Source organism: Lissotriton vulgaris, chromosome 1_1 (genome assembly GCF_964263255.1).
Source record: "Lissotriton vulgaris chromosome 1_1, aLisVul1.2, whole genome shotgun sequence".
NCBI lineage: Eukaryota > Metazoa > Chordata > Amphibia > Caudata > Salamandridae > Lissotriton > Lissotriton vulgaris.
Window position 1 is genome coordinate 1,089,257,121 of NC_141685.1, and position 14,944 is coordinate 1,089,272,064.

Consider the following 14,944-nt stretch of genomic DNA (forward strand, 5'->3'; position numbering starts at 1 on the left):
TGACATAGCTTTCCATGCTAATACTTGTGCTCCTGAAGATTGTGATTCTCTACTACAGGTTCTGCAACCTATGCGTTGAATTGGGCGCTTATGCTGTCAGAGTTATTAAAGCGGTCAAAAATGAGGCAGCACTTTTGAAACTCAGGAGAAAATTTCCCTTTACGGAAGGGAATTATTACTTGTGCAGAGTACCACAGTGAGGCTTCATTGACTTCAAATGCCATGGTTGGTGAAGGGCTATTTCTCATACATTCTAAAATAAAAGTTCCCGAATTGCTCCTCAACATTTCTTTACTTACCAAGAGGCAAGGACTCTAATATGGAATATTTTGCAGTGCCAAAGTCACTAAAAGTGTTGCCCAGTCTACTCTCAAGCAGATGTTTCACATCTACACCAATTATGCTGAACACTTGGTAAACAAGGGTGTTTTCAGACTATAGTTTTTTTATTATGTCCACTACAGCAGTAATGCTTTCCTGTAAAAATATAAGAATCCAGTAGTGTACTTTTTTCAAATCACTATCCACATGTGACCGAAGATCCTCACATTTCTTGCCTTTGGCTACATCACTCAGCCAAAGTTCTGTAAATGGTTGCCACATGGATAATATAGCATTCAGGGCCTTTAGGACTAAGAACCACCAGCTAAGTGACACAGTTGGGATGACTCTTTCGTTGATGCCACACAAAGCACAAAATGAGAAATATGTGCATTTTAATTTCCGTACATAACAAAACAGTGCACCAGAATGGACTAAAAAGTCCATAGCATTCTTCATTAACTCTGAAGATTGTAAAGATGCTTTCAGCTTGCCATTTGACAAGTGGCAAGGATCTCTTACAGGAAAGCACTTCAGCTCAGGTATCGATTTTGACAGGTCATCACATAACTTTTTCATATACATACCTTAATCACTGCGAATACAAACAAAATCACTCCAATCTTTGTTGAACTTGGTAAGAATTTTTAGCATAAGTATTCCAAGTGACACTGCGTTGCATGTTTTCCAAAAGTCTAGTGTTATGTTTTCACCAGTATCCCAGATGCTTTGTGACTGCAATATTTTTACATATACCTGCCACTATACCTCGCATTGAATGTTTAAAGCCTGGGGTGTTTGGCAATTCACCTACTATCAATACTGACTCCATAGAAAAGGGTTCTGATGTATCACGGGTGTTTACCCAGTCTCTGTGGGTAAGTGTGATGGTACATATTGGGAAAGATTCTTATGAAACCTACATATATCCTATCAGTGAAAGACTCAAGCATAGCCAAAAAAATCAAATATGGTTTTGATATTTCCTGATTCTCTACAGTTTATAAAACAAATAAACAACACCTAAAACATGCTTCTAACCCCTGTATCTTTAGACCAAAGACCACAAAACTGAAAAAGGAAGAGGAAACAAAATCTTAGTGATATCACTAAACAACACAACTCAAACAGATTAATGTTAGCCCAGTCTTTCTTACTGCTACTTTATATAACAGTTACTTTGTATTGGCCCCTTCAGTTTTACTCTCCTTTTCCTTTCTTTGAATTGCATTTAGTTTATGGTTGTGCAGGGTTTTTTTCAGTGTATATATTTTTACAGTTCTGAGGGCTATTTCTCTTCCAGTGGGTTTTTGTCGGTTATTATAGGTTTAAACCTAAAACCAGACGGCCTACTTATATTTTATAGCAGGGTACTTTATTCCTTATCGTAGACTATCACGTCATCACTCTTCCCACCAATTTTTCTTAACTGTGGGATTTGTGAGAATAGACAAGCAGTTGAATTTGGAATAGAAACTAAATATTTAGATGTGACTTGCGCAATCGGAAGGCTTTCAATTGTGGTCAGTGACATTTTAAAGTGAGAGATATTATAATTCATATTTTAAAGCCTTATGCTATAGCATAATTCGGGAATTGGTGTTTAGACTTTTTATGAAGGTGTTTATTGTATTATTCTGATATTTGCTGGAAATTTGTATTATTAGAAATGGTTGTTGTTTTATTGTTTTAAATACATTTGGTTTCAATAAACATACATTTATGATCGAAAAAGAAATTGTCTTCCCAAAAACAATTTACACTCTATTCCAGTTTCCGACATGAAGATTAAAAGCAGAATCTGTATGTGAATACAGACATATCGAAAAGAAGTTAATAATTTGTTGAAAAAATAAATCAGAATCAGTTTAATGTGAGAAAAATACTGTTGGTCAGAATAGGTCGAAACCTGCAGAGAGAATATATCCGTCCGGTAATGACCTATTGTATAAAAAAAATAAACATGTTGCCATAATGACCTCCTTTCTGCTGGCCAGTTTTAATTGTCATTGTTTATTAACTGCAGCTGTAATTTTGACCTTGGTAGATGGCTCATGGCAGCAGACCCGCAAAACACCCTAGGGTCTTGACTCGTTACTCAGCACGGCTGAGCCAAACTAAACTAGAAAGCAACACAAGCGCCACTGCTGAGAAAGGTTATTTACAAACAAGGATGAGTCTAGCTGGTGTTCAGAATAAAGCATAAACAACCTGCAAAATCATTTGGCAACTGGGAATTTATTCCTCTTTTCAAAAGATATTTTTGTTATAAGTAACACATTGTTTTTAGTGCATGGAAAAAACGACAGTTTTTTGTGTATATATATGTACAGTGAACAACAATTACATGTAGAAAAATTATTTACACACTCTCGACATTCATGGCCTTCCAATCATACGAAACACTTGCATACACAATAATCAGTAAAACAATGCAAACAACAACTAGATACAAAAAATACAAAAATACATGAAACCACGTATCGGTCATAAATCAGTCGGATTAATCCCTTGATGTTTTTTTAGAGAGATATTCCTAAAGTCTTTTCAACTCAATTTTTGAATAGGAGTATTCTTCTTAAAGAGGTTGGTACACAAACTTGTTTGTAACGCAAGAGATGTAGACCAGATACGTGGGAAAGGTGGTCGACGCGTTTCGAACCCTTATGATTAATAGGGTTCTCCTCAGGACCTGTACTGGTTCTGTGGAAATAATCAGAAATGGGGAGCTTAGTCTAACAAACTAGTTGGAAGAGAGAGACACTCGCCCTGAGTCAAACCAAAGCCTACCTTTAGCAATTGAACCAGAGTCACAAAATTCGAGACTGGAAAAGTCAAGGTAGAATGGTTTCAAAGGTTTCACCGTGGTGTGCATACAGGGGCTGTGAATAAAAGAAATAAAACAAGCGCGCTTAATTTCAAACCTACAGTGTGCTTTCTAACTGTGAGGCGCGGTGGAGGATGTTTACCTGCACTGACGTCAGCGGCTGTCTTTGACGTCTAGTCCATGCTTCTAGTTTTTCGCGGACCGGGCTTGATTTGCGCCTCTACTTCACTGCAAAAAAAGCGTGAGAGAGGGGGGCCTATGGTTAGGTTTGTGATGAGGCTTGCGTGAGCAGATCATGACGGTCATCGTGAAAAACTACATACCGGGTTGGACAACGGGTCCTTCGTCCTCGGAGTCGTGCTGCAGAGTGAATCAGAGCTGCAGAGCAGTTTGGACTGGTACTTCCTGGTTGATAAGACTCTCAGAGACTTCTGGGACTTGTAGTTCACTGCAGTGCGAGTCTGCGGGCCTGAGTAGTTCAAGTGTTGGTTTTATAGATCTCCGACATCTCGTTTAGCCCTCGCAAGGCGGTATTGAACTTCATTATTAGTAATGCCTCACGTTGGGCTAATTTGGCATCCAAATCTCCGCCCCTGGGATCTTTTTCAATTTTCGACAAGACTGTCCATCTTAGGTCCGATTGTTTATGTTTCATATTTGTCCAGTGGTTGACTAGTGGGGCGTTCTCTACTCCTCTCCTTATCCGGGATTTAAGCTGAGTGATCCTGCTCCTTACTTCTTGTGTGGTCTTACCTATGTAAACCAAAGGACACGGGCAGACGATTGCGTAGACAACATTTTTTGTTTTACAATTTGTAAATGTGTCGTGCTTCCAATGAATGTTTTCAAATGTGAAGACAGAGTCCTCAATGGTTTCATCGCAGCATATGCACGTGCCGCATTTGTGGTGGCCTTTGGTGGGAGGTAATCCAAAAAGGCTTTGTAGAGTAGGTGGTTTCACCGGCGGGAGGGCTGCTCTTATGATGTGATTAGCTATGCTTTTTTCTTTCTTAAAAGCAAACATTGGCGGGGCTGATAGATCTTCATGCAGGTTTTTGAGTAGATGCCAATTGGACAAAATCAATTTTTTATATTGATTTGCTGCTGGGCAAAAGGTGGTGACGCATACCATTCTTCTGAGATCTTGTTTCACTTTCTTTTCAAGTAGGGTCTCTCTGGGGGTCCACCATGCTCTTTTGAGGGAATTTTTTAAGAGTTTTTTAGGGTATCCTCTTAGTGTCAGGCGTTCTTTTAAATGGCCTGCATGTTTGAAATATTCCTCCTTGGTAGAGCAATTCCGTCGGATTCTAAGGAATTGTCCATAGGGCAAGTTCTCTTTTAGATTTCGCGGGTGGTTGCTGGTAAAGTGTAGCGCTTTATTTCTATCTGATGGTTTGCGAAATAAAGTTGTACTTAGACCCTGTGCTTGTGGTTGGATTTCCACGTCCAGAAATGTAATGGATTCCTTCGATGATGTGGCTGAAAATTGGATATCGGCTGTTCTTGAGTTAAGCCATTCCACAAAATTGTTCAGATCTTCTTGGTTTCCTGTCCAGATTAGAAACAGGTCGTCTATATAGCGCATATAGTTGGAAATATGGTGGCCATATGGATTGTTGTTATAGATAAATTTTTCTTCAAACAGCCCCATAAACATTATCGCCAGCTCAGGAGCAAAGGGACAGCCCATCGCTACCCCTTTTATTTGAAAAAAGAACTCTGAATCAAAAGTAAAAAAGTTCTTTTGTAGTGTCAAACGAGCTAGGTCAAGAATGAAATCAGTTGGGACTCTCACTGGTCGTTCTCGATTCATGGCAGCAGACATCATGACATCACAACTCAAAATTAATAACTTTTTAGAATAGAGAACATGTGCCATTTCATTATTAGAGGCTACTAGAGACGTCAGAACTCGAATGTAATCAGGAAAGTAGATACCGGGTTTTCTACAGGGATTGCAGGCCCCCAAACATTATTTTACTGTAACCCCCTCTATGTGCGGATGTGAACAACCGATTGATTATATGTTCAACTCAGACATCGGTGCACAAATCAGTGGATGAATTGGCTCTGGAGTTCCTTAAGATTCCCCCAGAATATGTAGTCGTAGTAGAAACCTGCAATATTGCGGATTCTGCAAACAAAGAAAATAAACAGATTAAGGGCGGATAACCCTGAATGAGACAAGTAACCCATGGAACACACTGTCGGACCGACTTAACGAAGGTCATGATATTTTGACCCACACGAGGCATTAAAGATTCACCTATTATAATAAACTCAATATTCCTGGAAAATAAGCACTTAGGACCCGATGTAGGTAACAGTGACATACTGAATTCTTAATATTGAATTTTACCGATTCGATATTTAGAAATCGGTATTTCAGATGTAGGTAAGAATTCGGTAAAAAATACCGAATTCTTAATATTCGTTATTACCGAATCGGTAATTGAGATTCGGTAATAACGAATACCTACCCATTTATTCCTATGGGCTTGGAGGCCCATAGGAATGAATGTGAAGACATTCTGTATTTCTGATTCGGTATTACTGAATCGGTAATACCTGGAGGTATTACAAGGACACCCTGTTGCACCCCTGAAATGTGCTTGTGTGCACATGCGGCACACATGCATGCCCTAAGGGTATGGATGTGTGCCACATGGCACATAAAAAAAAGCAAGAATGTGCTTTTTTTAAAGAAATTATGTAATTACCACCAACTTGAAGTTGGTGGTAATTACCGTTTCCTTAAGGCCCAAAAGCACTCTTTTATGTGCCTTCTACATTGCATTTAAGGAATCAGTATTACCGATTCCTTAAATGCAAGGCCTATTAGGAATCTGTATTAAGGAATCGGTATTTACCGATTCCTTAATACCGAATCCTTCCCTACATCACGAATGCCTAAATGCCGGTCGGTAAAAGTAAAATTTGCTGAATTTCACCGTTACCGACCAGTATTTGGGCCACCTACACCGGGCCCTTAGTTTTTTAGCGCTATATAAAAGGAAATGACTTCAGACATGCCTTACGTGTCCTCTCCAGAGCAGGTTGGAGCCCAGCACATATATTTGTGGCTTATCCTGCTTGTTTGTGAAATACAGGACGGATTCCTGTGTCCAATCACAGCTTAGCATTGGTTTCAGGTGCTGGAGAAGGCAGGCGCAGCAGTGACACCTAGAGTACACTGCAGGGATGCCATTGGCGTGGGGCCTGAAGGGTGCAGACAGATGCCGAGGCGGCAGTGATGTTGTCACTGGTTTAGGTGTTGGAGGGAGCCACCATTGATGAGGCAGAGGCCAGCGCTCAGTCGCCGTACTGACTTGGCATGGGTCCTGGGTTGGTGCAGAGAGACCCTGAAGCAGCAGTGACATTGTCCATTCACAGTACGGCATTGGGTTAGGTGCACTATCTCTGTGCACATGGTCATGGTCCCAAGAATTAATAGAGCAAGCTGGGGCGGTAGAATGCTTGCGTACCAGGGGGGGAAACTATGGAACTACCTACCTCTTGCACGCTGCTCACAACCCACCCTGCAGCTTTTCAGAAGGCAGCTGAAGACCTGGCTGGTCCCACTTTAAGTAACTGAGTCACCCATGTTATTTTCTCAGCCTAATGCCCCTTTTCAGCTCTTGATCCGTTCAACGTTAAGACACTCTTGGGTAATGCATGCTCTATAAAATGATTTCATTCATTCATTCATTCATTGTACAACACTGAATTACGTCGTGAAGGGTGCAGACTGGCACTGAGGCAGCCGTGATTCTGTGCTTAATCACGGTATGGCATTGGTTTAGGTAGTGAAGGGAGCAAACACCAGTAAAGTAATTCAACTGGTGGACAGTTACAGTACAGCTCTGGCTCAGGACTTGGAGGTTGCAGTGGGACACTGAGGCAGAGAAGATGCTATGTCTAGTCACAGTACGGCATTGGGTTAGAGGCTGCGACAAACAGATACCGGTGCTGCAGTGACAGTGAGATTCTCCTGTTTGGAAAATTCCCTCCCAGGTTCCGGGTTAGCTCTGTGGCCACCTGATTTTCCCCTGCCCTACTCAGAAGGGAAGCTGGCGAAGAACCTGGGGGTATAGTTTGATGAGAACCTTTCTTTCTCTTTCCACATCACAAAGTTGGCCGGTATCTGCTTTGGCCTTCTCAAGACTTTAAGAAAGTTCTTGCCTCTCCTGCCTCAAGCAGCTAGAGAAACGGTCATATGTGCTCTAATCCTGTCACGGCTGGATTATGCCAATGCACTTTACATTGGCATCCCTGGCTACCAGATCAAAAAGTTTCAGGTAGTCCAGAACTCGACAGCCAGACTTCTGCTGGACATTTCCACCAGACGTAACGTGCGTCACCACTTGCGCTCCCTTCACTGGCTTCCCATAGCGGAACGGGTAAAGTTCAAATCGCTGGTCCTAGCCCACCGTGCCCTCCATGGTATTGGTCCATCCTATCTACAAAAGGGTTTTACCTTCTACGTGCCCTCAAGACTGTTGCGATCGGCATCCCACCGACTCTCACTGATTCCCCGATTTCAGTTCCAGAGGCTGGGAGCAGGTCTCTGACTCCGAGGGCTGCGGCAGCGTGGAATGCACATCCCCTGGCATTACACAATATTGGAGACCTGTCAGCATTGAAGAAAAATCTTAAAACGTATCTTTTCATTTGCTAGTCTCCTTGCTCCCCTTAGGACATCGCGCCGGGACACTCATGAGTGGCCGTGCGTGTTATAAATCCAAATAACATACATAACTTAACAGTGACACCCCATATTCAGTCACAGTACAACATTGCCTCAAGTCTTGGAGGCTGCATACAAGCACTGAGGCAGCAGTCTCTCTATACTTAGTTACAGTATGGCACATGTTTAGGTACTGAAGGGAGTAGATACTGATGCAGCAGTGACACCTGGTGGACAGTCGCAGTACATCATTTTCTCAGGTCTTGGTGGGTGCAGACAGGCCATGAGGTGCAGAGATGCTGTGATCAGGTACAGTTTAGCATTGGTTTTGGTAATGAAGAGAGAGGACAGGAGTGCAGCAGTTACACCTACTGTGTCTGTGGTATAGAGCATCCATGTGTTTCCCATGCATGAGGTTGGTGGTGTTGAAGGCAGGAGGGGAGTTTATGACCATCTAAGCGGGCTCTCACTTACCCCCTGGTGAAATTTGAACAAGGAAGGCACTTGTTGAATTCTTACTTTGACTGGGGTATTTCTACTGTGCTCCAATATTCAGTGTTTTTGTGTTTCAAAATAGCTCCTTTAATCAACACATCTCCTCTACAGAGACATTTCTTTATTAATTGTATTCATTTATTGTTTTGCTTGCTGAGGTATTCTAAAGTTTATTTTTTCTATTGTGCCCCCCACAGATCATTTCACAGCGAGACGAGCACTGCTGGGTGGGTGAATTGAACGGACTGCGAGGTGAGAGGATGTACTGAGCGTGGAACACTAATGTTCACCTTAAACACAAAGATAGAACTTCTTGTTATCCAGTATTATCACTACTCCTTATTTTACAAAGATTAGGAAGATGAAAGCCTCAGTTTGCCTCACAGTAGTATTAATACTTCATACTTATGTCGCATGCATATCTCTGTAGCAGGCGCTTCAGCTGCTTCGCTATTGTGGCATCGTTTAACCATGATTCTCCTATGTACTCCTGTTGCTTTTATTTCTCTCTTTACCTTGGCACTTATTTGCTTTTCACACATTAATTCACTTGTATTGTACTGAGTGTCCCCTATCAGTGCAATCTGTATCCTCACTCATATGTTCTTCTATTCTCTCCCGTCCATGCTCCAAACCCCTCCATCTCCTCTGCTACTGTCAGTGCTTAGTTTGATTAACTTTAATTGCCATTTTCCTCCTGAGGAGGCACCTGCAGCTTGCACCACCCAGTGCCCCTGCCAGTGCTGCCAGTGACAGTAATAACTACTAACCATCACACTCCTACAAGGGTTATAATTTAGACTATTCCAGGCCCCCAAAGCTATGAGAATGGCATGGAGTAGGCATTAGTCCATTTAAATGTTTATTTAATTAATAAACAACTCTTGTGGGCTCCTCTGTAATTTAGACAATCAATACCACCTTGTGGCAGACTGTCCTAAGTACCGGTGTTCTCAATTAAGTGCTGGTGCCAAGCACCGGAAACCACTGGCTCAAATTAAGCACTGGCTAATATAACCCGCTTTTCAATTTTTCCAGGTTGCACCAATCTGTCCAGTGAATGAATACGTTTATTGCTCAGTTAATTAAAATTTACAATCTTACACAGTTAAAACAAACATTGCATGAATATAATTTTAAAACAAGCATCTTAAAATACAGTTAAATCCTTCAGTAGGCACAAATTAAAAAACACAATCTACAATAGGTTTATCTCATAGATCTTATTGCGCTTAACAGGCCATTTACCCCTAAAATATCATATTTTCACTGTTATTGGTCATTTATTTTTATGCAAAATAGCAAATAAAGTGCCACATTCCCTGCTGAATCCCTCCATTATTCGTTTACTAGTCAATGGTCATTGGTTAAATCAACCTAATTAGTACAAGCAATCGTGCACCAGAACGAATTTTTAAAGGCAGCACTCTGCTGTTGCATTTTGTTAACCTTGTTGCCCCTGGGCAATAACTTTGCACCTAGAGATAGGTACTGACCCCGGAATAGGTGGACAAGAATATAATTTATCCAGAATTTTAAAGTGCAGCGTGCTTTTTATAAAATCATTTCTCATCTTAATACCATATGCGGGTTGAAAACCATCTGATTTAATTGTGTACTGGACACCCATTGTTGCTGCCTTGTTGCCCATGGTCCATACCATTGCACCTATAGTTAGGGACTGACCCTGTAATAGGTGGACAAAAATATGATTTATCCAGAAAATTAAAGTGCATCATGCCTTTTATAAAATCATTTCTCATCATGATACTATATGTTGGTTAAAAAACCCTCCCATTTAATCGTATGCCAGAAAAGCCCATTGGAAACAAAGAAAACACTCTTTATAATTGTGCCTCATACTATCTACTAGCGTCCCTGCCAGTGGGCATTACCGTTCGCACTTTACAAGTTTCCCCTCCGCTATGGACATTTATTTTAGAAATGTCCCAGAAAAAAATGAAGTCCTCTCCCTGGAGGCCAGCTAGAACTGCTTGTCCACATGTATGTATATTGTTCTGGTTAAAATACTGTCCAGACAAACTTTTTCGTTCGTCCGCTAGGGCTGGACAACAGCAGACAATATGCAGATGTGTTCCCTACAGTAATTAAAAATACAACATGACATTTCTTTGCTCAGCCTTTTCCAGGCTGGTAAATCACAGCGAAATTGGAAGCCACCAAGCCGGAGACGCAAAAGCTTTAGTTTTGCATTTAATCCATTCAGGCTACCCAGGTAATTCTGGGATTTTAATGGGCCATACGTAGCAATAACCATCCATGCATAGGCCCTTTTTGCTAACACATCCCTGTCCATCAAAGATGAGACCTTATTGTTGATACCATTAATAACTCTAATAAATGCAGTTTGTGGTAGGGAAAGACATCAGAGTTCCTCTGCTTTAAAAGTAGAAACAGACAGTTTAAAATATTTGTGTGCTGCAGTAGTTCTAGAATCACTTGTAGCCTCCCATACTGTTGTACTAAGTGTGGATCGTGTGTCGTTTTTCAATTCATGACCAAATTTCAACTATGCTCCAAGGCTATTTATATTTTGTCTCCTAAGGCCAACCTCTAATCGAATTTGGGCTGGCGAGGCCTGCCGAGGTAGATTAAAAAGGCGACGATAAGTTCCTTCCATGAGGTTATCTATAGTTTTATCCGGTTTCCCTCTTAGTATCTCCACAGGAAAGAACATGTTTAGCTGCCATTACTTGCAAAAGCGACTTAAGGGACCAGCCTTTTAAGGTGTTCCGTAGATTAAGCAAAAGCAACAACTAGTGAATTGTTCCTTCTTGAAATTGCAACACACTGATTCTTAAAGGAACATCTAAAGTCAAACATCAACCCTTAATATCTGCACTCCGATACTGATCCTAACACTGTACCTTCTATACAAAATATTGGATGAGAAACTATTCCCCTTGAAAATAGCATGGTTTTAGTTTTACTAAAGTTGACCCGTGATCAGCGGCATCCTGTACAGTTTTATTAATTAAATGTAGGTGCCCCACCTTTGTATAACGAGACAAAACAATGTCGTCAGCATACAGCATACAGTAAATGGGAACCATTAAAACCAAAACACCCCCGGAAGTGCGAATTAATTCTGTTCAAAGCAAGGGTAATATCACACGGTTCAAATTAAACAGAAGGGGGGGGGGGGGGGGGGGGGGTCCAGTACACAGCCTTGTTTTAAACCGTTCCTTGTAGGGATTTTTTGGGAGACAGTTGAACCGCAGCCCAGTCTGACTCTAGTCCAGTTATTTGTATACGGAAGCTGAATCGCTCTGAGAAGAGAGGGAGAAATTCCCCAGTTCATCAGCTTTACCCAAAGGATATTTCTCTGGACGGCATCGAATGCTGAACGCAATCTGTCCAATTTGGTCTACTCGTGTGTTTTGCGACTCTAGCCCATATTGGCGAATGCTTATTTTGGTAGCATCTTATTGTTTATTCTTCTTAAGGAGGGTTCCTGCTCTCCAATGTTGTTTTATTTGTAAAGTGCATTAAATGTGAAATGAAGTAATAGTCTAAAATATATTAGGAAAAAACATAGGAAAACGGCTTGCTCCCAACATCACATAAACATTGTGTGATTGCACATAAGTAAACATGCATTGTGTGATTAGTAAAAAATAAAAAATTCCAGTATATTGACTATAAAAAATTATATATTAAAAGGTAACATGACAGTGAGTAGTGATCCCCATGATCTTTACAGAACTTGTAAACTCCTTAATTAAAGGACTTCAACCTACTAAAGACATTTTAACCTGTTCCGTGCTCGCGTCGGCCAATGACCGACGCGAGCTCTACCTTCCGGGTGCTGTGCACGACCAACGGCCGACGCAGCCCCGTTCACTGCGTCGAACGCCCACACCGGGGCGGAATGTCTGCCGCGGTAAACAGGTTAAAAAAGTTCTCAATTTTATTTAATCTGTTAAACACTGAGTGGCACTGCTATATCTGCAGCAATCGGATTGTCCAGAAGTATGTTCCGATGTAGGTCTATTTTTAAAATCTGCTATATGCTCGGCCAGTGGAATGATTTTTTAATTTGACATCTGTTCTGTTGATTGATAATGTGTGTTTGAATTGTCGATAGTCAAATTCTTATTAAAAAAATTTTGATTTTGTTTTCTAGTTTTTTAATTAATTTTTTGGTGTTTTTATACATGTACGTGTATCGTTTATGATCTGCTCTTAAAGTGATTAAATAAAAGGTATTGAGTGATTGATTTAATCTGTTAAACAGATTAAGCGAGACACCATTGCCAGTTGCACTCACCTACTAAAAATGTGCCCACTGGCTGTTTAGTCGTATAAGGCGTTGCCTTTCCATGTCCTTATCATTCATTTACATTTGGCAGGCTCCTGTAGTCCAGAGGTACAAGATAAGCAACTGTAAATGGATTTAGACTCCTGAATGACCCTGAATGAGTTATTTTAGGTATCCATGCACAGTGGTCTTCAGGCCACTGTCTCTCACTATCTATATCTGTCAGTGAGTGCACTGCACCTTAACTCAATAGAACTTTTGCTGGACTCGGAAAACAACTCTGAGAGCTCACTTCTGAAATCGTCTTAGTCTGCTCTCGGCTTGTGTTTTTTCCTGTTTTACTTTGTTGCAAGTTTTTTCTACTCTCACCCTGGCCGCATACGACAGAGGATGGTAGCATCTGACTGATCCTAGGACAGTCTTGGCTCATGTAGTGTGCCACAGTCAGATAGAGAAATATGCAATCTGTCCGCTCTAGTCTGGGATGTCCAGTGTGTCGTCTACGCCCGCCTTTTGCTGTACCCAAAGGTCCTTTGAGCTTTGTAGGGACCACTGGTTTTTGAATTTTCATTTTTACTGTACTTGTTCGCGCCTAGAGGCTTAACATACTAACTTTTATGTAGCCTGAAATTATGGCCGTTGGTCTGTGACATGGAGGTTGTGTGGAGGAGCGAGAGTGACCACAATCCTCTGTGTACAGAGCACAAATGGTGGATTCCCACCAACGAGCCCATAGGCTCTAATGTCCTTATTCCTCCCTTAATTGTCCCTACAAATGACATGCGCAGGTTAAGGTGGGTAAATGTAGCGACCAACCAGCAGGCCATTGCCAACATTAACTGTGAGGCAGATAAAGCAATACTAGCCCTAGAACACATCAATTCCTCTAGTTCTGGGTCGAGTACTGTGGTTGAAATTCATGATACTCTCTTTTGTGTAATTAAAAAACACTTTCTGAAGCCCGTAAAAGTCACCAGAGCGAGAGCCCCCAAACAAGCAAAATGGTTTAATGCCCATTGCAGGGAAGCACGACTGGCCCTAGGAGCTGCCATAAAAGGGAGACAGCCCATTGCTATTCAATATGCTAGAAAGGAGTATAAGGCTAGTAAAGCGAAGGCAAAGAAAGCCTGGGATGAGCATCACTGGTCTGAGCTAAAAGTAGCCTGTGAAAGAAATGATTCTAGGTTATTCTGGAGCATTGTCAAGTGGGGTAGTGAGTGGCAACCCGAGCCCCCAGGTAACAACGTTCCAGAAGAGGAGTGGGTAAAATACTTTAAAACACAGTATGCTGAGCCTAAACAGGTCCCCACATTAGTGGGTATAAGTCCAACCTACTTTAAAGATAAATCCTTTAGCTCAAAAGAGATCATGGCGGCCTTGAGCTCTGTGTCCAGTGGGCGCGCTCCCGGACTAGATGGAGTTCCAGCGGATGTCTTTATCAACGATAAGGAACGCTGGTGTAAGTACACCTACCTTCTTATTAACGCTATTGCCCAGGGTACCAACATCCTGGCAGGGTGCAGTAATAATACCAGTGTTTAAGAAGGGTGACCGATCACAGCCTGGCAATTACACGCCAATAAGCCTTATTGACACCATCCAAAAGGTAGTGGGGCGTGTGATTGTGAACAGGCTGCTTGACTGGGCAGTGGAGAACAACGCTCTGTCACCTTTCCAAGCGGGATTCCGTAGGTCCACGAGCACGGTGGACCAGGTTTTCCGCTTTACCTTGTTGCAATGGAGGACCGTGGTACTGGGCGGAGGCAGTTTATACGCAGCCTTTGTCGACTTGCGGGCTGCCTTCGACCTAGTGCCACGGTCCAAGCTGTGGTCAGTCCTCAAGACTATGGGTGTTCCTACAGAACTATTGTCACTGATAATAAGACTTCATGAAAGAAACTTTGCTAGGATTCAGTGGGGGGGACATGGTAAGGTGACTGAGGACTTCCCGGTCGAGCGGGGCGTCCGACAAGGTTGCTCAATGGCACCCACCCTCTTTACACTATTCATTAATGGAGCATGGCCTGGAGGTCAATATGGCCAAAACAAAACTTATGGTTTTCAACCCCCACCGTAGCTTTAAATCTAAAATTACTATGAATGGCCACCCTCTAGAGATGGTGAGTGCTTTCACATATTTGGGGATTCACATATCGAGTAAGAACAGATGGAGCCAGCTCATAGATCTTGCCACACTGAGACACAGACAACTGTCAGGTGCTATCAGTTCAAAGCATAGAAAATCCCTGACTAAACCCGTAAAGCCTGCTCTCCAGGTATATGAAGCAAAGGCTCTCGGCTCCGCACTTTATGGTGCTGAGCTATGGGGGTT

General features: G+C 41.9%; 1 protein-coding gene across 3 annotated transcripts in view; it reads left to right on the top strand.

The window, feature by feature from the left end:
- Window positions 1–14,944, top strand: part of SGSM3 (small G protein signaling modulator 3) — a 288,821-nt gene that overhangs the window by 229,454 nt on the left and 44,423 nt on the right. For all 3 annotated transcript variants that reach the window (XM_086963472.1, XM_086963474.1, XM_086963473.1), the window contains one exon: window positions 8,528–8,582. In XM_086963472.1, coding sequence (XP_086819598.1) covers window positions 8,528–8,582 — 55 coding nt within the window. The remainder of the gene's footprint in view (window positions 1–8,527; window positions 8,583–14,944) is intronic.